This window comes from Crocuta crocuta, unplaced genomic scaffold (assembly GCF_008692635.1).
Source record: "Crocuta crocuta isolate KB4526 unplaced genomic scaffold, BGI_CrCroc_1.0 scaffold95, whole genome shotgun sequence".
Classification (NCBI taxonomy): Eukaryota; Metazoa; Chordata; class Mammalia; order Carnivora; family Hyaenidae; genus Crocuta; species Crocuta crocuta.
The window spans coordinates 13886174-13909510 of NW_027530971.1; the positions used below are offsets into that span (position 1 = coordinate 13886174).

Here is a 23337-nt window from a genome sequence, read left to right on the forward strand (position 1 = left end):
CCCCCAGCCGCAGGAGGAGGAGGAGGGAGGGGCAGGGGTGTGCCAGGTGTCTGCGGGGAATGGCAGGGATAAAGGACGGTTTGGGTATCCTTACGAGTGTCCTGGTATCGACAGTACAGCACATGCAGAATGATGAAAGTTAGGGCATTGGGAAGAAATGTTAAAAGGAAGAGCAACTATTTTCTCGTATAATGGTTTAAAGGATGGGTGAATCCTGATGTCAAAGCTTGGGTTCAAGTCTTGGTTCTGCCAGCTTGTGTTACTTAACCCACCCAGTGACTTTGGGCGTGTACCTTAGTCTTCTGGAGCATGTTTTCTCGTTTGTAAAAATAACTGCTAATTACCTTAGAATACGGTATATGTCGAAATCAGTCCTAAGCCCTTCTCATGTATTAACTAATTCAGAATTTAAAAATAACCTGTGAAGTAACCATCTTCATTTTAAAGTTGATGAAACTGTGGATCAGAGAGGTTAAGTGATTTGCCTAATGTCACACAGTAAGTGGAGAAGCAGGATTTGAACTCAGGCTGTTTAGTTCCAGAATCCAAGCTCTTAATTCCTGATGACACACTGCCTTGAAAATGAGATGAATAATTCTGACCTTATACACCATCTTTGAGAATTTAAATTTGCTAATGTCTTTAAGAGTGCTTGGCACCGTGCTCCTTTCCTTCAACAATAAACAGAATCTCTGCTGTCTTGTAGCTTGGAAACGAGCAATAATCAAGTTGTTGCACAAGTGATCATTTAATTGTAATCGTAAGATATTATAAAGGAGACTACTTGCTGCAGAGACTATATAATAGGAAGATGTAATCCTTTTGTGCAACCTGAGCATAGAAACCCTGACTTCTACGGCATTATTTTTTTTTTTGAGACTGACAGTTCTTAGTACATAAAAGTCACTCAATAAAATTGAGTTACTGAATAAATAAATTAATGGGAAGAGATGGGCACTTGTGTTTTAGGATACCTGAGCAGAAGGGAGAGAGAGAGGAGAGGAGAACCCAGGATATAATGGGATGAAGAAGGACATGGAGGTCAGGGTATTTGAATGGAACGGCTCATACTCAAACCACCACATTGGGATGAAGAGGAATGGGTAGAGGTTTGGCTGTTTTGTTGGAGGAGAATAAGTTGAAGTCAGAGTATTGGAATGGATTAAGATGTCAGGATATTTGCTGAGATGAGTAGTTTGAGGAATCAGGACAATATGGAAGTGTTGAGGTAGGATGCTGGGAGTGCAGAGGGAAGGAGACTAATACAGTGTTAGGGAATTGGGACAGGATTTGTGGGAAAACTCGGCAGTGAGAATGGGATGAAGTATGGGGGGCTGAGGCTGACAAGTACGGAATGGAGGATTGCTATTGGAGAGGAGTGGGAATTAGCGTATTTGAAAGGACTAGAGAAAGAGTATTTAAGTGGATCAAAGGGCCACGACATGAAGTAGAATTGTAGGGGAAGTACTGAGATGGGCTTAAAGGGCTACAGGATGGGGAGGCTATGGAGGTCAGGAAATGGGGATGGGTATTTGCATATTGAGGTGTGCTGGGAAGAAAGAAGGAGGGTTTGGCGATAATGGATGTCTGTCTCATTGGGAGAAGTTCAAAGAAGATGGAAAGTTAGAAGTGTGAGGAAAGGCTGAATAGAGGGAGAGGTATGGTCTTTACTAAGCTCTGTATCAGGGCAAGGGAGTGACAAGACAGGATAGTGTTTTCTGACCTGCTCATTTGATTCTGATAATCACATCATTCCAATAACTTTCTCTTGTGCTGCGGACCTTATGGGCTTTCAAAATATGTTTCCAGCTCTGGACTTGTTTTGCTTTCTCTTTATGCCGCCCCTTCACACATTCTAGCCCTACATCTCAGTGTCTTATTTCTATTGCTTGGTCTTTATGTGATTGCAAACTACATCTCTTCAAACAGCATCCCCATCTCTCCCTTAAAGTTGTAGTTGACAGTTTAGTATGTCCAGGTGCTAGTCTCTGATATAATGCCAGCCATTCTCAGACACGGCCCAGTTCACTATTGCCGAGTTAGCTATTTTATGAGATTGTAGTACATATCTGTTGTTTGAATGTCTGTGGCTTACAGGAGCTACGGCAACCCAGGAGGAGGACTTGGGAATGCATTGTGACTTTGGATCTTTCCAAAAGATCTTTCATGTTGCAATTCATAGAAGAAAGGAGTTGATCTAGATTTCTGAAATCCATTCTAATACATTTTAAAAAATCTATAAATGAGTAAAGGCAGAGTTTTTCTGATCAAGAGAGGTAGCAGAGGACCTCATGATGGTCTAGTGAGGCCCCAAAGGCCTTAGTCATTAGGATATTATGAGGAGAATTCAGGATGGTTCAGTTCAGTATTTAAATTATTTATTTATTTATTTATTTATTTAAATGTTTTATTTCTGAGAGAGAGAGACAGCATGAGCAGGGGAGGGTCATAGAGGGAGGGAGATACAGAATCTGAAACAGGCTCCAGGCTCTGAGCTGGCAGTCAGCACAGAGCCCGATGCGGGGCTCGAACCCATGAACCATGAGATCATGACCTGAGCTGAAGTCGGACACTCAACCGACAACCGACTGAGGCACCCAGGTGCCCCCAGTATTTAAAGAATTTAGAGAGAAGACTAAAATGTGGGATACAAAATAATTGCATTACATAAAAATATAAGATGTGCTTTTTTTAACTGTTTATATATTTTTGAGAGATCACAAGTGGGGGAGGGGTAGAAAGAGGGGGATAGAAGATCCAAAGCAGGCTCTGTGCTGACAGACTGACAGCAGCAAGCCCAATGGGGGACTTGAACCCACTAACGGCAAGATCATGACCTGAGCTGGTATCAGACATTCAGCTCACTGAGCCAACCAGGTACCTCTAAGATTTGCCTTTTTTTAGCCAAGAAACTCAAAAATCTATAAAGCATGTCTCTGTAGCATGCAGCACACACTATTATTCTAATTATATCATTTTCTATCATGTTACAGGATAGAGACAGAAACATAGAAGTGACAGCTGGGCCCTGTCCCTCCCCTCTTTTATTTTTTTAATCTCTTGCTTTTATGAAAACTACATTTAATTCAAGAATAAATACAATTTTAAATTAATTAATTTTTGTAATTTCATTTTTAAAGCCTCTTAGCTGTCCTCGTTTGAGCATAGTACTCTTATTTAAAAAGAGATGCCATTTCAGCTTATTAGAGAGCCAACAGTATTCATAAGAGATGGGTTTCCATGGCAGGATGGTGTGATAGTAACAATGAAAGTTTTCCCCACGCTTGTGAAATTAGGACCAAGAGCCTGGTCATGGCATAAAGGGCTGTTATGTGACAGAAAGGCCTATATGGATAGTTTAACATGAGAAAATGAAAGAGAGGGGGGCCCGAGTGGCTCAGTGGGTTAAGGTTCGACTTTGGCTCAGGTCATGATCTCCTTCATGGTTCCTGAGTTCAAGCCTCACATCGGGCTCTTGCTACTAGCGCAGAGCCTGATTCAGATCCTCCGCCTCCCTCTCTCTCTCTGCCCCTCTCCTGCTCTTGCTCTCTCTCTGTCTAAAAAATAAAAACACATTTAAAAAAATGAAAGAGAAAGTAAAGACGCACAGAAGTTTGCAGTTTAAAGTGAACCAGACTATTGATATAAGGCAGTTGCCATATTGTGATGTACGACTGTGAAATAATCACTTCTTAAAAACAAATGTAGCAGGTTTTTGTTCTCTTCAAAGTAATCACTTTAAGAAGCTAGATCATCAGTTCAGCAATGCTATTTTATTAAATTTTGTATTTTTCCTTCAGGAATTGTTCTTACATGCTATCCATTGATCAAGCTTATTTAGTGGCATTTATTCTGGCCTATTTTGTATGAGGCACCATGCGAGGCTCTAGAGAGCAAATCAAGCATGATCTGGACTCCAGAAAACACAGTCAGCAATATGACACAGTAATGAAGACACGGGCTTTGGAATCAGATCAGGATTCGAGCCTTGGCTTAATCAATTAGTTATGGGACTTTGAACAAATTAATTAACCTTTTAATCTTTATAGGGGTGGGATAATAACACCTATTTTGTGGAATTGTTGTATTTTATCCTTCTAATGTGATGATACATGTAAGAGCTTATCACAGTATTTGACACATGGTAAAGTTAATGATCAAACTGGGAAAAGAAAAAGCGTGGCTGAAGTAATGGGTCTGATTTTCTTGTGAGATGTATAAAGTAATTCTGAAAGCAGGATCCAAAGAGGAATTTCAGAAATGTTTTGGGCATGATCAGCATTCCTAGAATGACTATATAGCCATTGAAAGGTATTAAACCTGCCAATTGTTGGTAAATTGAGTGAATATATTAATGGCAGCTCTCATTTACATATATTGTGTGTCTTCCAACCATTTAATGAATAAATTTCTTCATAATCCCAGCCTGTGTAATAGTACCCCTATCCTTGTGAAGGTTTTCATGCATCAAACCATTATAATATCTCTTTCTAATACCAATTTATATAGCATTCACGTTTGAGCTGCCCCAAATCTTTGAATTGAAAACTACTTTTCTAAACATTAGTGTCTTTTCTTCATATTTTAAGAGGGGAGAGTAGGAGACATTATGGATATCGAAGAAAAATAGGATCATTGTTAACATACGCTTGCTAAAGACCTGTCCGTTTTATACGATTTTTTTTTTTGCCTAAAAGTTTGTCAAACTTAGAATTTTTGCCATGTTTTTAGACTGATTGTTGTAAGAGCAGTTGTTTATTGTGACAGTCTTTTTTGCGTAAACCTAACCTTGCAGGTGGGATTCTTGGGGTTGAGGACTAGTATTGCTCAAGAAGATATCCTTTGCTGAGGTACTAAATAAGTATCATTTTATCAGTTCTGTGTTCTTTATGAGTAATTCATTAGGTAAATATTAATTGTCTGCTTTCTGCTAAGCTCTGCCCAAGGCCTGGAGTAAATCAGTGAACGTTATCCCTGCTTTCATGGAACTTACGTTCTACTAGGTTAATTACGTTATTTGACTTACAAATTGGTTTGAGAGGAGAACTGATTCTCTTCATTACTACAGCTCACATTGTGTCTGACCTGTTTTGGGCCTTAATTTTCTTTTATGAAAAGCAAAGGGATTTGGCTAAGATCCCTTTCATCAATAAATGCTTTGGTTCCTTCTGGAAGATCTGAACGTCAACAAAATTGATTTTATGGACAAGCAATAGAAGGCATGTGACTTTGAAGTGATCAAATGTTTTTCAAATAGAGTGAGACAAATGTGAATGAATATCAGAAGCATAATGCTTAACAAAGAAGGCAGATATAAAAGATATTCTATGATTTCATTTACATACAGTTCAAAATTAGTTTATGGGGCACCTGACTAGCTAGCTCATTTGGTAGAGTGTGCTACTCTTGATATTGGGGTTGTGTTTTCAAGCCACAAGTTGGGTAGAGAGATTACTTAGAAATAAAAATCTTAAAAAAAAAATTGTTTAAAAAAATCTCTGGTATTGGAAATCAAGATAGCGATTACCCAAGTGTGGGGGTTTAATGACAAGAAGGGGGCATGAGGTGGCTTGATCTGGATACTGGTTGTATTCAGTGTACAAAAATTCATGGAGCTGTACACTTATGATTTATGCATTGTTCTATATGGGAGGAAAATGAGGGAGGAATGGGGGAAATGATAAATTCAGTTTGGACATGGTGAGTTACTATGGCAATGAGATATCAAGTAGACGGTTGGGAACGGGGGTCTGGACCTCAAGAGAGAGGTTGGAATAAAGATATAAGCATCAGTATAGAGGTGACACTGGGAGCCATGGGTGGCATTAGATTGTCTAAAGTGAGATTAGAGAGAGAGTAAAAGCGATTTGAGGAGCTCTGACATTTGAAGATTGAACAGAGTGTGAGCCAGCAAAGGAGGCCACAGAGGGGCCACAGAGGCAGGAGGGTACCAGGACAATGTGGTGTCCAGAAGCGGAAGAAACTTTATCAGGAAGGAGAGAGTATTAAATACTGCTGGTTGCCAAATATTTCCACCTTCTTGCATTCTAGGGCCCTTTGTGGGTTTGAGGAGCGCTGTGACTAGTTTGGCCTAGTAGACAACAGAAATGAAAGGTGAAACTTCTGGCTAGAGCTGTGTCAATTCAAGACCCTCCAGAAGTCTGCTTTCCCTCCAGCAAGGTGACCAGCAGTGTCTGAAGTAGTGTCTGCTCCCATCTGCTTGGAATAGTATGGGTCCTGGCTTCTCTAGCCTCTGAGTTTCTAACTGCGTCATCTTAAAACCTTTAGAAAGAGGGGTGTGCCTGGCTGGCTCAGTCAGGAAAGCCTGCGAGTCTTGATCTTGGAGTAGTGAGTTTGAGCCCCACTTTGGGCATAGGACTTACTTTAAAATGCTGGAAATAGATGAATAGTTTTGAGAGCTCTAAAAAATTAATCTTGTTAAATATACTGAAAACTCTTACAGGTTTTGATGGACACCTGGCTTTGTTCTTGCCATGAAGAAAGGGTCTCAGAAAAAATTTTCCAAAGCAAAGATGCCCCCATCACCTCGCTCTCCTAGTTCACCATCCCTCACGTCCAATACAAGATCTAGGTCACTTTCACCTTTAAGTGGATCTGAGACTCTGCCTTTTCATTTTGGAAGACAGTGGCATGAGCAAGTTGAGATTACAGATGAAAACACTATGCTTTTGGACCACCAAGACCATAAAGGTAATACTTTTCAGTCTTAAGAATTTAAACACATACTCTTGAGTAGAGATGGAAGATACTGAACTTACATTTTTGGTCCAAGTGAAATATATGTCTTGGTATTGACATGACCTCTTGTTCGTGCCGACAGACAGTGTATAAGGACAGTGGAGGATGAAGGGTTCTGGGTGAGGGTGAAGCTGTCTGAAAGCTGAGGGCGAAGGAGAAGGGAGTTTCCAAAAAGAGGAAGCTTGTTTCCTGTGGTGGGAGAGTGCCTTAATGTTCATCTGCCAAATTTACCAGCATCCTTGGTTAGAGGAAAAGCGTATGTGTTCACTTTAGAGTGGAGTGCCTTAATTCAGTACAAAAATGTTAGCCACTCTTGGGCTGTTCCAGTCTCCTCATTGACAGAGCGCCTATCTGTGAACGGACTACTTCCCTGTAAGGGACATGTAAATACTCCACCAAGGTTTTGTTTTGTTTTTTTTCTTAAAAGCAGTCTGTTAGCGTGTGAAACTGTTTTCAGATTTTTTTTTTCTAAGAAAGGATTTAATGTGACTAAATATGAATGAAAACTTTGTAATTTTTTTCCAACTCATAAATCACAGCTGTCTATTTGATCAGTTTTTACTAATAAACCTTATCAGATCAGCAGCTGAGTTTAGACTCTACCCTTGCTGCCAGTTGGTACATTGCTGACTCTAATTTGATTAATATTTTAGATTATTCATCTTCTTTCCTAGAATAGCCCAAAGTAAAGGAAAACAATCATTTTATGTTGAACCAAAAATAAACGTAATATTTAACTTATTATAAATAATCACAGGAAATCTTTGTCACACAGCCTGGATTGGAACCCTGCATTAGTTTTTACTGACTCATAAAGAAAGAATTTTTTGGGGCGCCTGGGTGACTCAGTCGGTTAAGTGTCCGACTTTGGCTCAGGTCATGATCTCACGACTGGTGGGTTCAAGCCCTGCGTCGGGCTCTGTGCTGACAGCTAGTTCAGAGCCTGGAGACTATTTCAGATTCTGTGTCTCCCTGTCACTCTGACCTTCCCCTGCTCACGCTGTCTCTCTCTCTCTCTCTCTCAGAAATTAATAAAATAGTTTAAAAAATAAAAGAAAAAGGAATTTTCTTTTTACAGCTGCTCTTGTAAAATGTAAGATGGCGTTAACAAGCTTTGATAGCACTATGCAGGCTTAGGACAGGGTGTGCTGTCCGTCACACTAGTACTTTATAAAGTATGTGGTGTTTTTCTCTATTTAAAAGACCAACATATTTGAGTTTGTCACAATTTAAAAAAAGAAGATTTTTTTTTTAAATGTTTTTTTAAATTTATTTCTAGGAGAGAGAGAGAGAGACAGCGTGAACAGGGGAGGGTCAGAGAGAGAGGGAGTCACAGACTGAAACAGGCTACAGGCTCTGAGCTGGCAGTCAGCACAGAGCCCGACGCGGGGCTCGAACCCACAAACCGTGAGATCATGACCTAAGCGAAAGTCGGACGCTTAACAGACTAAGCCACCCAGGCGCCCCTAAAAAAAGAAGATTTTTAAGAATTCCAGTGTTTCTGAACTTTAGATTGGAATTTAAAAAACAAACCCAGATTAGTGCCAGTTTCTTTAAAAATAAAAAAGCTAACATCAAAATATTGCTGAAAACTTCAGTGCTGCATATTATTAAAAGTGTAAGTTTTAGGGGAGCCTTGGTGGCTCAGTCAGTTAAGCAGTCAACTCAGGTCATGATCTTATGGTTCGTGAGTTTAACCCCCTCATCAGGCTCTGTGCTGACAGCTCAGAGCCAGGAGCCTGCTTCAGAGTCTGTCTCTGGCTGTCTGGCTCTCTGACTCTCTCTCTCTCTCTCTCTCTCTCTCTCTCTCTCTCTCTCTCGGCCCCTTCCCGCTCACTTTCTTTTGTCTCTCAAAAAAATGAATAAACGTTAAAAAAATTTTTTAAGTGGTTGTTTTGGATTTATCCGCCTGGGTTCAAGTCCTAGATTTGCACCAGCTACAAGATCTTAGAAATAGTAATTTATATTTCAAAAATTTGTCATACAAAGTAAATTTTGTAACTGTAAAGCATTTAGCACAAAGCGTGGCACACGGTTAATATTTATAAAATACAACCTAGTGACATTATTATAGATGCTATATAATTATTATATAATGCTATATAAAGTAGCATTTAAACATTGTAATTAGAACTAACTAGCTGTTTTTATATTTGCATGGCTTAACATTTTTTTTTGTTGTTATATAACATCAAACTAATGTTTTTCAGAAAATTTATGTCTTCTTCTACTGATGATCTGTTTCTATAATTGCAGAAGCTGATTCACATACTGGAGTCCGATATATTACAGAGGCCCTTGTTAAAAAACTTACTAAACAGGACAATTTGGCCTTGGTAAAATCCCTAAACCTTTCACTTGCTAAAGATGGTGGCAAGAAATTTAGGGTAGGTCACCAGCGTTTCTGAATATGGGTATTGTTTTTAAGTTTTCTGTGTTTTAAAATTGAAAATTAAAAGATTAAATTAGATCTATAGTAACAGCTCATCCTGATTTACCTAACTTGTAGCAGATGTTGTATTATTTCCAGTGAAAGTTCTATCAGAAGTATGACATCTTCACATTCATAAGCTCTTACTATTGTATACATTGTTGGATTCTCTCCAGAGAAGGGGTTGGCAAACTATAGCTTGTAAGGCCAAATCGGGCCTGCTGCCTATTTTTGTAAATAAAATTTTATTGCAACACAGCCACACTCGTTTGTCATGAATATTGTCTGTGGCTGTTTTTCATAAGCCCCCACAAAGCCAAAAATACTCATTACGTGGCTTTTTCCAGGAAAAGCTTGTTAATCTCCGCTCTAGAGTGTTTACTGCTTTATTCATAAACTATACAATATGAACACATTGTAAAAGATGACTTAAATTTTTGAACTGGAAAATATATGAATTTAGATGCCTACTACACATTAGTCACAAAAATTAATTCCAGAAGGTTGAAGATCTTAATGAGACCAAAGCAAAATCAACCCACAATAATGCTATAACAGTATTAGGAAAGAACATAGGAGAATATATTTTAGAAGAGTTGGGAAAGCCCTTTAAGCAAACTCCAGCCCTAATGCCACATAGAAAAATACTGACAGACTTAGCTTGTGAAAAGATTAAGAAGTGTTTAATAAAAGGTATCTTTTAAAAAAAAGTTAAAAGAAAAGCAACAAACTGTCAGGGACTATTTCCAACATCTGTTACAATACCCATGTAATTCAGTAAGGGAGACAACTCAATGGAAAATGTGCTAAGGATATGAACAAGGCATTGGCAAAAGTATTATAAATGGCTAATATTAACATGGAAGTGTCTTCAACTTCATTAATATCAAAGAAATATGAAATAAAACAAGAATTTGGTACCATTTTCCATCTTGTATGTCTAAGGGACAAGAATCAAAAGGATTATTTCATGTTCAGAAAGGTGTGGGAAGTGCACGTTACCATCCGGTCTTAGTGGACATGTAGATTGGTACTGCCTTTTACAAAGACTGGTCGCATTCATCCAAATGTCAAATGTACCTATTTGATTCAGCAATTGAGTTTATATTTACCAAATTTATACTTACCAACCAAACAATTCTACTCCTTGATGTCTGTTCTACTGAAATTATATGCACATGTATCCAGAATGATATAATCATGTTTATTAAGCATTATTTAAAATGGAAAAGTTGAAAATAACCAAATGTCTGTCAATAGGGGATTGGTTTTAAATGAATTATGGTGGAGTATACCATGAAATACTACCAAGTTTTTTAAAAAATTGAGCTAGAGCTCTATGTATTAACATGGGAAAATGTCCAGTGTATTTAATGGGGGAGAAAAGGGCAAATTCTGAAACATTTTGTATAGGAAGGTCTAAAAATTCTGTTTTTCTACATGTGTATATATGGATGTAAATGAATGGAAAGATACAGACGTATCTTAACATTGGTTACCTTTGATCAGTGGGGTTTTTGACAGGGGCCTGGGGATGTGAAGAAGAGAGCCTCTTCTGTTTTGTTTGAAATTTTTATCAGAAAACATTTATGTATTTCTCGTGTAATTAAAAAGGAAGAAGGAGAGGGGCGCCTGGGTGGCTCATCTGGTTGAGTGTCAGACTCTTGATTTTGGCTCAGGTCATGATCTTACAGTCATGGGATCAAGCCCCACGTAAGGCTCTGCACTGACAGCACCGAGCCTACTTAAGGTTCTCTCTCCCACTCTCTGCCCCTCCCCCCCAAAATAAATAAATACAAATTTTTAAAAAAAGGAAAAAGGAGACATTCTGGAGTTTACAAGCTGCAAAAATGACACCATGCAGTAAATATTTACTGTATGTTATTATATGCCAGGCATTATGTTAGGCTGTGGAACATCATACACAGGTAAATAAGCTCGGTTTCTGATCTCTGGGAACATAGAGCTTCCTAGAAGAATGCCTAGCATTAAGAGGAGGAGTAGTGAAGGGGAATCAGAGAAAGCACACACAGGAGACGCTGAAGGGACTATTAGAACAGAAGATTTAAGAGTATGATGAATGGAGGCCAAAGAAGGGAGAACTTCAAGCACGAACTGATGATAAAAAATGTCACGGAATCATTAAATAGGACAAAACCTTAGAAGTCATTTGGATCTGGCAGTTAAAAAGTCCTTCTGTTTCTCAAACCAACCAAGTTCATTCTTTTAGGGCCATTGTATTTTTTTACTCTGCCTGTTATTCTCTGCCCCCAGATGTTCACACAGCTGGCTTCTTGTTATTTAGGGCTCAGCTCAGTGTACGCCCTCTATGTGACCTTCTCTTACCACCCAGTTGCAATTAGCCCCCTTCTCAGTGACTCCTCATTCTTTCAGTCACCAAATATTTATTCAGTGTCCGCTATGTGCCAGGCATTTATGCTGTTACAGTGAATACAGGCAGATCCACCCTCTGGGTGACTTTCCTGCTGTCATGTCACGTTATCTTTGTTTCATTGTGAATATGCTTCAGCGTCTGAAAATGTTATTTCTTTATTGACTTTCTCTGCTAATGAAAACAAGAATCTTGGTTTCCTTATTCAGCATTGTAGTTCAAGTACCTAGAACAGCTCCTGGCACATAATCCATGTTGGATAAATATTTGTGGAATGGATAGATGAATGGCAGTCTTGGACTATTTGATTACATAATAAAAGCAAAAGATATCCTGTCTTACCAATAGAATAAGCATAAATGGGGAGCAGAATGAACAAATGTACACAACTCTTATGAGGATGTGGTCACAAATAAAGGAGATAAAATGATAGCTTGATAGGAAAACAGGTTCAGCGCGAGGTGATTTGCTTTATATGGAGGAGACTGAGCCTGTTGAAGGCTTCTGCAGCGGGGGATGGTCTAATTCACTGGTATCCATTGCCTGGTGTTGCATCTGGTATGTAGTAACTGCATAATGGATATCTTTTGAATAGTGACTTTTTAAAAAAGTTTATTTTTATTGATTTTCAGAGAGAGATAGAGAGCAAGCAGGGGCAGGGTGGTCAGAGAGAGAGAGAGGTAGACAAGCAGGCTCTGGGCTGTCTGTGCAGAGCCTGATGTGGAGCTCAAGCCCATAAACCTGGAGATCGTGACCTGAGCCAAAATCAAGAGTTGTACGTTCACCTGACCGAACTACCCTGGCACCCCTGAATAGTGACTTTTTAAACTTGAGGGGAAGATCCAGGAGCGAAAGAAATTGAAGATGCAAGAGCATGGGGGGTGGGGAGGGTAGATGAGCTTATGTAAGAGTGTAAGTACCTAGCTGAACTTTGAAGAAAGGAGGAGAGGAGGGGGAGGTATAGAAAAGTTGAGGGGGAGGAAAAGTTGAGGTGGAATTCTTGGTGGACAGTCTTGAGCGTCTCAGTACATAGGATGTGTCCACCGAAGGGCAAGGAAAGTTTGGGGAGAGCTGCTATTCTTGGTCAAAGGAATCCCGTACCAAGGGATTGTCCAGGAGAGCAGTAAGAGTTTATTATTTTCTGGTGACTGATCAAAACAGCCCCTAATGCACATACATACACAGTGTACTTTATGTCAAGGAATCTGTTGTATAAAGTATTCATTTGTTTCCAATTAGTATATCGAAAACTTGGAAAAATGTGTTAAGCTTGAAGTACTGAATCTCAGCTATAATATAATAGGGAAGATTGAGAAGATGGACAAGCTGGTAAAATTACGTGAACTCAACTTATCATATAACAAAATCTGGTAAGTAAATACTCCTTTAGGTAGCATTGCAGGGTTGTCTTTGTTAAAGAGAGATTAATACTCCTCACATTACTGAATTGAAAGAGTCCTTTGAAATAGCAGGCACTTGGATCCTCATTCCTTCCTCTAGTCCTTCACATATAACTGCTTTCATGTTTTGGCATTACTAAAGTACAGAATAATATTTTTCTAGTGTTATCAGAGGAGATACATGAGTACCAATTTTTATCTTAATTCCATTTTTGACAGGAAGTTTTCACAGGCAGAGTCTTTAATCCACTCTCTATTACATTAACAAAGTTGACATGAAGCAGTGTTTTAACTCTATCATTTTGATCCTAAAGATATTCCAATGTGTTCTGATCCTATGTGTTTACCCTGAAGCTTTTTGTTTATTGCTCTAAGAAATACGCTCTCAGCCATGTTTCCACTTCATAATATATATAACTGTGAGAAATAAACATAATGAAACTGGCAGTGGCAAAACAAAAAAACAAAAAACAAAACAAAAAAAAACCCAGACACACACACAAATCTTCATATACTTTGCCCTACCTTTGGCTTGGAAGACACAGTGGCCAACAAAATAAAACAACTAACAGTGGCAGAAGCTCTAATATAGCAAAAATGAAATGGGGAAAGAAACCCGATTAATGAGTTAAATCCTTCACGTAAAGTTTGTGTAAAAATAATTGATCCTGATGAAAATAATTTCAACAAAGTAAAAATGACAATAAAAACACTTGGACATATTGCCCATATAGAAAATTTACCAAGAACTTAAATTGACAAGTTGGGAAAACATTTCATTAGTGAAAATTCATCAATATGAGTGATGCTTTATCGATTTAAGTATTCTGATTAAAATATTTATGTTCATAAATATAGTGTTGTTCTAGGGAGTCCACAAATTCAAAGTGGCAGCCATATCCTGCTGGCATAGCTAATCTTTTGGTGGTGACTGAAGGTAATAATTAAGGACATCTGGTATGTGTGCTCTTGAGATTTTCAGCTCTCCCCTAGCTGTCTACGAGTATTCCTCACAGTGGTTAGAATGCTACGGACAGACTGTTAACTGTATTTTTGGGATCCTAAAGTTTGATAATAAAATACATAGGATTCCTGGACGTAGTAATGAAGAGTTGCCAGCTTAGCTGTTCTGGTCAGTTTCTTTTCAGCCACTTTTTGTTTGGTTCCCATTTATAAAAAGGGTTAACAAATTTTAGTTATGAAAATTAACCCCACATAAAACCAAGGCAATTTATTCTAAACATTCAAGGGAGGGACTCTGTCATTATATTTACTAAATTTGATTTTATTTTTTCCAGCAAAATTGAAGGCATAGAAAATATGCATAATTTGCAAAAGCTAAACCTTGCAGGAAATGAAATTGAACATATCCCAGTATGGTTAGGGAAGAAGTTAAAATCTTTGCGAATCCTCAATCTGAAAGGCAACAAGATATCATCGGTAAGTTATTCAAAGTAGCAAGGATGTTTTTCAAAGTTTTAGACTTGTTGAAAGAAAGATTAAAATCTATTTTTTTAAAAAATGAGATTTCTTCTTTCAAGGTTCTTGGCCCTATGACCAAGCCTCGAATTCAGGCATAATCAAGGATTCTCTAGGGTAAATAAATATAGGCATTTCTGGTTTTTCAAGGCTCCATGGTAACTAAGAGTTGACTTCTTAGGATTTCTTCATCTATCATTACATTTGAGTCTTAGAAAACTTTTTTTAAGGAGGGAGTAAAAAGATTATTTTTATAATACTGTCAGTATAGTCTTTTTCCCATTTTCAGGTTGAGTCTGTTACCCAAAGCACACAATGTGGGCCAAAATCCAGGTCACTGAGTGGCGGGAACAGAGTTCTTTTTTTTTTTTTCAGACTTATAAATTAAGCTTGATTATAATGTCAGGTACTGGCTCTTTTATAGTAGAATAGTTTGTTAAAATGGCTCACATAATATGATAATCCTGTATATTTTCCTTTGGAGTATAATTTATTATTTTCTTTTGACATTTATACAGTTAGGTGTTCAATATGTATTTGTTAACTGAAAACATTAATTAAGTTTATATTAAAATGAGAACAATCGTGCTTAATTTAAAAACATCAGTCATAGAATAGGCAATAAAAGCTGTGCCTTCTAATATGAGTCTAGACCTGCCTTCTGTGACCTTTGAAAATCCCTTTGTCTCCCTAAAACTCATTGTTTAAATTGGAAAAAAACTCTACCCTGCCTTCCTTCTTTACAGGGGTGTTATGGAGGCTCAGATAAAATGATAGGTGTGAAAATGCTCTAAAAACTTTAAAACACTAAATAACTCTTAGGGTTGTATTCCTTAAGCCTTCACCAATGGAAGCCAATAATGATAATCAACATTTGTTTAATTGCTGTGCAATTCACATTGTCTATGCTTTTTTATTTCACCTTGTAGAAAGTTGTGGTAATGTGACTGTACCATTTCACTGCCACGGCCCAGCAGCCTCAGAGCCCTAGCCCTGTACCATGTTGCACAGCATCACTTTGGAGCCCTTGGGGTTCATGGAGTGATGGAACAGTGTAGCCATGAATCTAAAACTTGCTAAAAATACTTCTCAAAATAGTTTATTTCTAGATAGTATTTGGTGTCAGCTGATGTTAACAGGAGAATCATTTACTAAATATTTATTATTGTTTCTCATTCCAGTTTTATTTGACATTGACATCAGTAAGAGTGATACATATTCATTTGTGAGAGGAGATTTATTTGTACTAGCTACTAAAACTAGTGTTTCTTGGGGGGCCTGGGTGGCTCAGTCGGTTAAGCCTCCCACTTCAGCTTAGGTCATGGTCTCACGGCTTGGCTTGTGGATTCCAGCCTCATGTCAGGCTCTGTGCTGACAGCTCAGAGCCTGGAGCTGCTTCAGATTCTGTATTTCCCTCTTTCTCCGCCCCTCCCCAACTCGTGCTCTCTCTCTCAAAAAAAAATAAATAAATGTTAAAAAGTTTTTAAAAAATAGTGTTTCTCAACCTTTTAAAATCCCTCTTTGGAAACATAAAAATCATACTTCAAAAGTATTCTTATTTCTTTTAACTGTCAATTGTAGCTGTTTTCTGAAGATTTACCAAAATCTTTTTTATAGCCATTTATGTTATTGATATGTTCAATCAGCACAGTGAAAAGATAATAGGTTTTAAGTTATACAGACTTGAATTCAGATCCTCTTTTGTTCATTTATAAGATCTGAGCTTTGGGCAAGTTATTTAACTTCTTTGAACCTCACTTTCTTTATCTATAAAATTAAGATGGTATTTATACTATAGGCTATTGTGAGGGAGTCATAAATGAAATGGTGTATGGAAAATGCCTAATACTGCTCTGCTACACTGTAGATACTCAAATACTCCCTCTCTGTTCCTCCCCTCACACCAGTTTTGGATAATGGGTTCTATGCATAGGACCATGGGTTCCTTGCCATGTTGAGAGCAATTTTCTTGATCTCTTACTTCCTTTGGGTATGTTTTTATTATTTTAAAATTAATTTATACTAATTCTAATGTTATATATCCTTTCAGCTCCAAGATGTAAGCAAGTTGAAACCACTTCAAGATTTGACCTCTCTGATCCTACTTGAAAATCCAGTTGTGACCCTTCCTCATTACATCCAGTTTACCATTTTTCACCTTCGCTCACTAGAAAGTTTGGAAGGTCAACCAGTAACTACTCAGGATAGACAGGAAGCTTTTGAGAGATTCAGTTTAGGTAAGGTGACATTTAAAAAAAAAAACAAGTTTGGGTGAGGGAGGAATTTATTTTCAGAAGTTATCCAGAAAAATATATTGATGTATGAACTTTATAATGCTATTACAATTTGTGTGGAAAATGGCATCAGAAATCAATTGACATCAACATCATTATACAACAATTACATTACATTAACATCATTGGGAATCACCAAGTATTCATTGAGCATATACTGTGAGCCAGGCACTGTGTCTGGCACTGAGTATACAATGGTGAACAAGATATATGGTACTGGCCTTCAGGCAGCTTGTGTTTTAGTGGAAAAGACAGACAAAAAGCGAGCAAACTCAGATAAAGTAACAGAGGAGGACACGCTTTTGGGGAAAGTGATGTAAAGGAATGGCTGTCTGAGGAAGTGACCTATAAGCAGAAGGCAGAGGCAGGAGAGGATTAGCCGTGTAAACAAAGGCATTCACGGAGAGGGGCAGCTTGCGTGCACTTTCAGGCTGGAAAGACCCTGGTAATTTAAGGAACTGAAACAGTATGACTGACTGCAGGGCTGCTCAAAAAAAGTTGGGAGAGATGGGGGAGGGGCGAGATGACACAGGGCCTTGGGGTTTGGATTTTATTTCAGAGGCAATGGGAAGCAACTGAGAATTTTTAAGCAGCAGTGGGACACAATCCAGTTTACATATTAAGATTATTTTTGGAGTGCACTTACCATGATGAGCACTGAGTAATGTGTAGAATTGTTGAATCACTATTGTATACCTGAAACTAATATAACACTATATGTTAAGAATACTGGAGCTAAACTTATTTTAAAAAGATGATTTTTAATGGCGGATGGAGAATGATTTGGAGCAAGGTAATAAACGGAGATAAAGGGACATGTTCCAAGGCTGTTGTGGTAATCTAGGCTGGAAGTTAGTGGCCTGTATTTAGGCGGTAGATCAGTTTTGGAGGTAGAATCAGTAACACTTTCTAATGAATTGGACAATTCCCAGGCTCTGGTTTAAGTAAGTGGCTTGATTGGTGATACTGTATATAAAAAAGGGAGAATTCAGAATGCTGAGTTTAAATGTTTGTGAAACAGCCAAGAAGAGGGTTAGAAATGTGAGTCGAGTTCAAAGAGATCTGTTCTAGAGATATTGTTTGTCAGCATAACGATATTTAATCCCACTGGAATTGATTGGCTCTCTCAGGCAGGGACTGGGGAGAGCAAGAAGGTGAGCGACCTAAGGAGACTAAGAGAGGCCAACAAGGGAAAAGGAAACCCAGGAAATAGTGGGTTGCAAAACCCCAAGAAGAAGATTTCATGAGAGGAAGTGGTCAGCTACGTTGAATGTTGCTAAGACATAAAGAGAAAATAAGATGAGCACAGAGAAATGCGTTAGATGGGCAACATATAAGGAGTGGTTGGAAAAATGCTAGATTATATAGATCCAAGAGTGAATGGAAGGGAGATAATTTGGGTGAAGATTTAAAGTTTCCTCCCACAATTTCTCTCTCCTAGTACCTAATAAATAATTTTTTTTTAAAGACTTTACGTTAAAAAGAAAAAAATCTTCACCTATAGCTTCCAGACCAGGAAATAGGCAGAACCGAATGCAGGAAACCTCAAAGCCTAGTAACCAAAGAAAGAAAGAGAATATTCAGGAGTGGAGTGGAGAGACAATCATGGCTCAATTCTTATGGCCCTTGAAAAGACCAGATGGGATCAGAGAAAAAGAGGAAAGATTGTTTCTTGAGAACAGGGGCACGATCAGAAGGGAGCAAAGATGTGTGCAGGTATGGGTAGTTTTATTACTTTGGTAGTGGGAAAATGAGAAAGTTCCCAGGGGTGGGATCTGCTTTCTCAGTGAAATAGGAGGTCATCAGCTGAGAAAGAAAATGAAAGGAGCATGAGAGGCTTGAAGAGAAAGAGGAAGATATGAAATAGTTATGTTAGAGCTTTAGGAAATGAGTCTATGTTCTATCATTTGAAATTGATGTTAGGCCATTTTGACTTACAAAAACAGCCGTTTCATTATAGTTTGATCTCATACTTGGGAAATATGACACATTTTTATTAGTTTGAATCCCCTAACTCCATATTTGTTACCCTGAAGTTTATGTTTTGGAGTCATTAACAATGAAGTTTATGTTTTGGAAACATAAACAATGCAAAGGAAAGTCATCATATAAATAAGGTTTTGGGGCAAATGTTTAAATTACCTACGATTATGACTTTGAATATTAATTAGGAGCCTTGAAGGCTCTTGGGCTCCAGTAGTGAGCTGGACACATGCAGTTTCTGCTTTTACAAAGCTTTAGTGGGAAGGGAAGACAGCCTCGCCATTTGATCACATTTTACAACTTGTTGGGTGACGAAGGCCACAGCAGAGGTGCAGGGTGACCTAAGAGCACACCTGGGAAACATGTCGCCTGGGCACAGGATAGAGTCAGGGGCAGGCTTCTCCACATACTTTTCAACACTGAGACCTGGAGGGTACAAAATAGGCCAGTAGGAGATAGAGGAAGGAAGTTCCAGGCAGAAAGTGTGAATAAAAGCCTTGCAGGTAAGAAGAGGCGTCACAGATCTGAAGAAGTAGTCACTTCAGAAAGACTGCAATGGGGTGAACTTGAAAATGAGGCTGGAGAGGGACTTTGGGACCAAATCATGTAGAGCTTTGTCACTTCTTCATGTAAGCATTTTGGATCCTATCCTAAGCATAGTTGGAAGCCTTTGAAGGTTTTTTAAGATCACATAGTATTTTGCAAACATGCCTGCAGCATCCTCTAAAGTGTAATTACTAATATGAGGTAAAGTATTGCATCTTTTTTAAAAAAGTAGGAGACCTGAAGAAAACCTCATTTACCAGCATACTAATTGAATGAAATACTTGGAAGCAGTGTGTTACCTTTTAAAATTGTTATCCAAATGATAATGCCTTCTTACCTCTTAGTATAAATCACTTTCTAGCTCAAGATAGTCTTTTCCCTCCCAAAACCAGAGTGAATAGTTTTCAAAGTAGAATTGTACCTATACTGTTGTAAGACTTCTTTTGCTATTATTTGAGAGATATTCTTATCTTTCTTCAAGTAGAAAATATAATGCTCAAGAAACTATTACATTTGTGTTGGCAGAAGAGGTAGAGAGACTGGAAAGAGACCTGGAAAAGAAGATAATGGAAACCGAAGAGCTTAGGAGCGCACAGACAAGGTTCCTTGAGGAAATTAAAAGTCAAGATAAATTGAACAAATCACTGAAAGAGGAGGCCATGTTACAAAAGCAGAGCTATGAGGAGCTGGAGAGTAACCTAAACACGAAAAATGAATTGGTAAGCCCATGTTTTATGTTGCTTTGACTATATTCTCTAGAGACTTCTTTGTCCTCAGGTCTAAAAACAAAACTTCTTGAACATAAAATGGGGAAGATGTGGTTTAACAGACATTTGTGCAAAAGGTTTTACAAGTTGCAGTTGACTATGCACTGTGTGACATGGCTTCACAAAAGACGAATACCATCTTGGGCTGCATTATATGACGTTTGTATCCAAACGGGGACGGTGAAGCCCCCCGCCACGAGGACTTGGTCCCTAATGTTTAATTAGGACTGTCCCTAATGTTTGTATTTGTTTTCAACAACAACATTGTTGGTGAAACTATACATTGGCAAAAACTTTTCGAAAGCAAATTGACAGGAGCGCCTGAGTGGCTCAGTCATTTCAGCGTCTGACTTCAGCTCAGGTCATGATCTCACAGTTCATGAGTTGGAGCCCCGCATCGGGCTCTGTGCTGACAGGTCAGAGCCTGGAGCCTGCTTCAGATTCTGTGTCTGTCTGTCTGTCTGTCTCTCTCCCTCCCCCTCCCCCGCTCATTCTGTCTCTCTCTCTCACAAGAATGAGTAAACATTAAAAAAAATTAAATAGGGGCGCCTGGGTGGCTTAGTCGGTTAAGCGTCCGACTTTCGCTTAGGTCATGATCTCGCGGTTCGTGGGTTCGAGCCCCGCATCGGGCTCTGTGCTGACTGCCAGCTCAGAGCCTGGAGCCTGTTTCAGTCTGTGACTCCCTCTCTCTCTGACCCTCCTCTGCTCACGCTCTCTCTCTCTCCTAGAAATAAAAAAAAAAAAAAAAAAAAAATTAAATAAAATTAAAAAAAGGAAGGCAAATTGACAAAATTATCCAAATTTAAATGGAAATACCTTATGTTCTATATATTGGAAATGTTATATATAATAGTTATTACATATAATACACATTTCTAGTGCATCTTGTAGAAATGGTAGCAAGAATGTATGAAGATATTATATATGTACTATATATAAATATATACATGGACATTTGCTATAATGTTTATGTAAGTAAAATATTAAAAATAGCTAACTGTCTCTCAGTGGATATCCATCTGGTGGAATACTCGTGTTGCTCTTAAAATGAGGTAGCTATATGTCCTGATATGAAAGTATGGCTAATACATATTGCCATGTGGAAAAAGAAAGCTGTGAAAGGGTATATCAAGTATGATGCTATATATGTCGTATGTATGATAGTACAAGTATATATAGGGAAAAATAGTAACTCTTGACATTCTGGGGGGTGGAATTATAAAGCACTTTCAAATTGCCATTTATGCACATCTATAATGTCTAAATTGTATATAATTTGGTTTTATGGTTGAAACAGGAATAAAAGGTATTTTAAAAGAGATTTAGACAGATTCGATTTAGATGACTTTATGGGGCATCTGGTTGGCTTAGTCAGTTCAGAGTCCAACCCTTCAACCGGCTCAAGTCACGATCTCACAGTTCATGAGATCGAGCCCTGTGTTGGGCTCTGCAGTGACAGCATGGAACCTGCTTGAGATTCTCTCTCTCCTCCTACTTCTGCCCCTCCCCGACTCTCTCTTTGTCTCAAAATAAATAAACTTTAAACAAACAAACAAAAACCAGCAAAAAAATAAAGGTCATTTAGTCCATCTTCCTATCTAATGTTTTTTTTCTCTTTTCTCTCAGCCCTGAGCATATATGCCTGTTTTAGTGATAGGGTTATCACATTTTATCTCAGGACAGCTATTAGAAATTTCTTCATTACTAAACAAAAACCTGTTTTCTTATAATTCTGTTTGCCATTTCTTAAATTTATTTCTGGGACCTTGGTCAGTAACTCTAGTACCTCTTCCAAAAAACAGTCCTTTGACTCTCTGAAGGTAATTTTCATCGCTTGTTGTATCTCCTCTTCTCCAACTTGGACACCCCTGTTGCTTTGGCCATTTCTCACAGGACATGGACTCAAGGCCTCTGAAGTCTCTGGGTCTGGCACCTTCTGATAGTAAGCTCATGACCTGAGCTGAAATCAAGAGTTGGCCGCTTAACCGACTGAGCCATCCAGGCACCCCAAACTAAATGACCTAAATGACTAAATGCCTTTTCAACCCAGAGAATCTGATTCTGTAAAATTATTAGGTTATTTTCCTTGAAGTAAGAAATAGCTATTGCTACTGTTTTATTTTTCTTTTAGCCATTCTCTTTTCTGCTCTGTGTATAACTTAGAGAATTTGATTTCTCATATAACTAATAGAATCCTAGATACATTTATCTTTTTCTTGCACTGTCCCTCTTTCAAGATTGGCACGCTAACTTGAATGACCTAATTTATTGACAAGAATTCTGCTTAAGCACTTACATTTTTTTTTTGGAAGAAAAAAGGGTTTCCTCATCTGTGTGGAGATGGAAATTGTTGCTTGAAATCCAAATACTTGACTACCTCCTTCTTGAGCTCTTCTTTGCCTGAGAAAAAAGATATAGGGGCACCTGGCTGGCCCATTCAGAAGAGCATGTGATTCTTGATTTGGGGGTTGTGAGTTTGAGCTCCATGTTGGGTATAGAGATTACTTTAGAATAATCTTAAAAAAGAAAAAAAAAAATGATCTATACCAGGAGGACATAATGAGACAGGGCAGCTTCCTCAGCTCTTAAGTCAAATATCCAGAGCGTTTGTTTGTTTCTTCATATGCCTCTTATTTGAAGGTGGTTTTCAAATATGTCAGCTATATTCTCAAGGCATATTATATGTGATATTAATAATCTGATGATTATCAATAATTTTATATTGTACATACTTCTGTTGCTCTCTATTCCAAAATAGATTGATGATTAACTTAATCATAGGAAATTTATGTGACAGTCAGTTTTATTTTAGCAGTGAATTCTTTGGGCCACCACTTAGCACTTGTATTTAAAATACAAATACAGGGGCGCCTGGGTGGCTTAGTCAGTTAAGCGTCCGACTTTCGCTTAGGTCATGATCTCGCGGTTCGTGGGTTCGAGCCCCGCGTCGGGCTCTGTGCTGACTGCCAGCTCAGAGCCTGGAGCCTGTTTCGGTCTGTGACTCCCTCTCTCTCTGACCCTCCCCTGCTCATGCTGTCTCTCTCTCTCCTAGAAATAAATTAAAAAAAAAAAATTAAAAAATTAAAAAAAAAATAAATAAAATACAAATACAGAGGCACCTGGGTGGCTCAGTCAATTGTGTCTGACTCTTGATTTCATGATCTCACAGTTCGTGAGTTCAAGCCCTGGGTTATGCTCTATGCGTTATGCTCTATGCTGACAGCAAGAAGCCTGCTTGGGATTCTCTCTCCCCATTTCTCTTCCACGCCCCCATTGGCAGGTGGTC

At 38.4% G+C, this 23337-nt stretch overlaps 1 protein-coding gene across 4 annotated transcripts in view; it reads left to right on the forward strand.

Moving 5' to 3' along the window:
- The window catches only part of CNTRL (centriolin), an 80652-nt gene that overhangs the window by 294 nt on the left and 57021 nt on the right, over positions 1 to 23337 (forward strand). For all 4 annotated transcript variants that reach the window (XR_013336476.1, XM_077769953.1, XM_077769954.1 and 1 more), the window contains exons 2-7: positions 6464 to 6711; positions 9016 to 9146; positions 12822 to 12952; positions 14281 to 14422; positions 16512 to 16698; positions 19810 to 20003. Coding sequence is in view for 3 of the 4 variants with exons in the window: in XM_077769953.1 (XP_077626079.1) it covers positions 6495 to 6711; positions 9016 to 9146; positions 12822 to 12952; positions 14281 to 14422; positions 16512 to 16698; positions 19810 to 20003 (1002 nt within the window). In the remaining variant the exon portion in view is untranslated. The remainder of the gene's footprint in view (positions 1 to 6463; positions 6712 to 9015; positions 9147 to 12821; positions 12953 to 14280; positions 14423 to 16511; positions 16699 to 19809; positions 20004 to 23337) is intronic.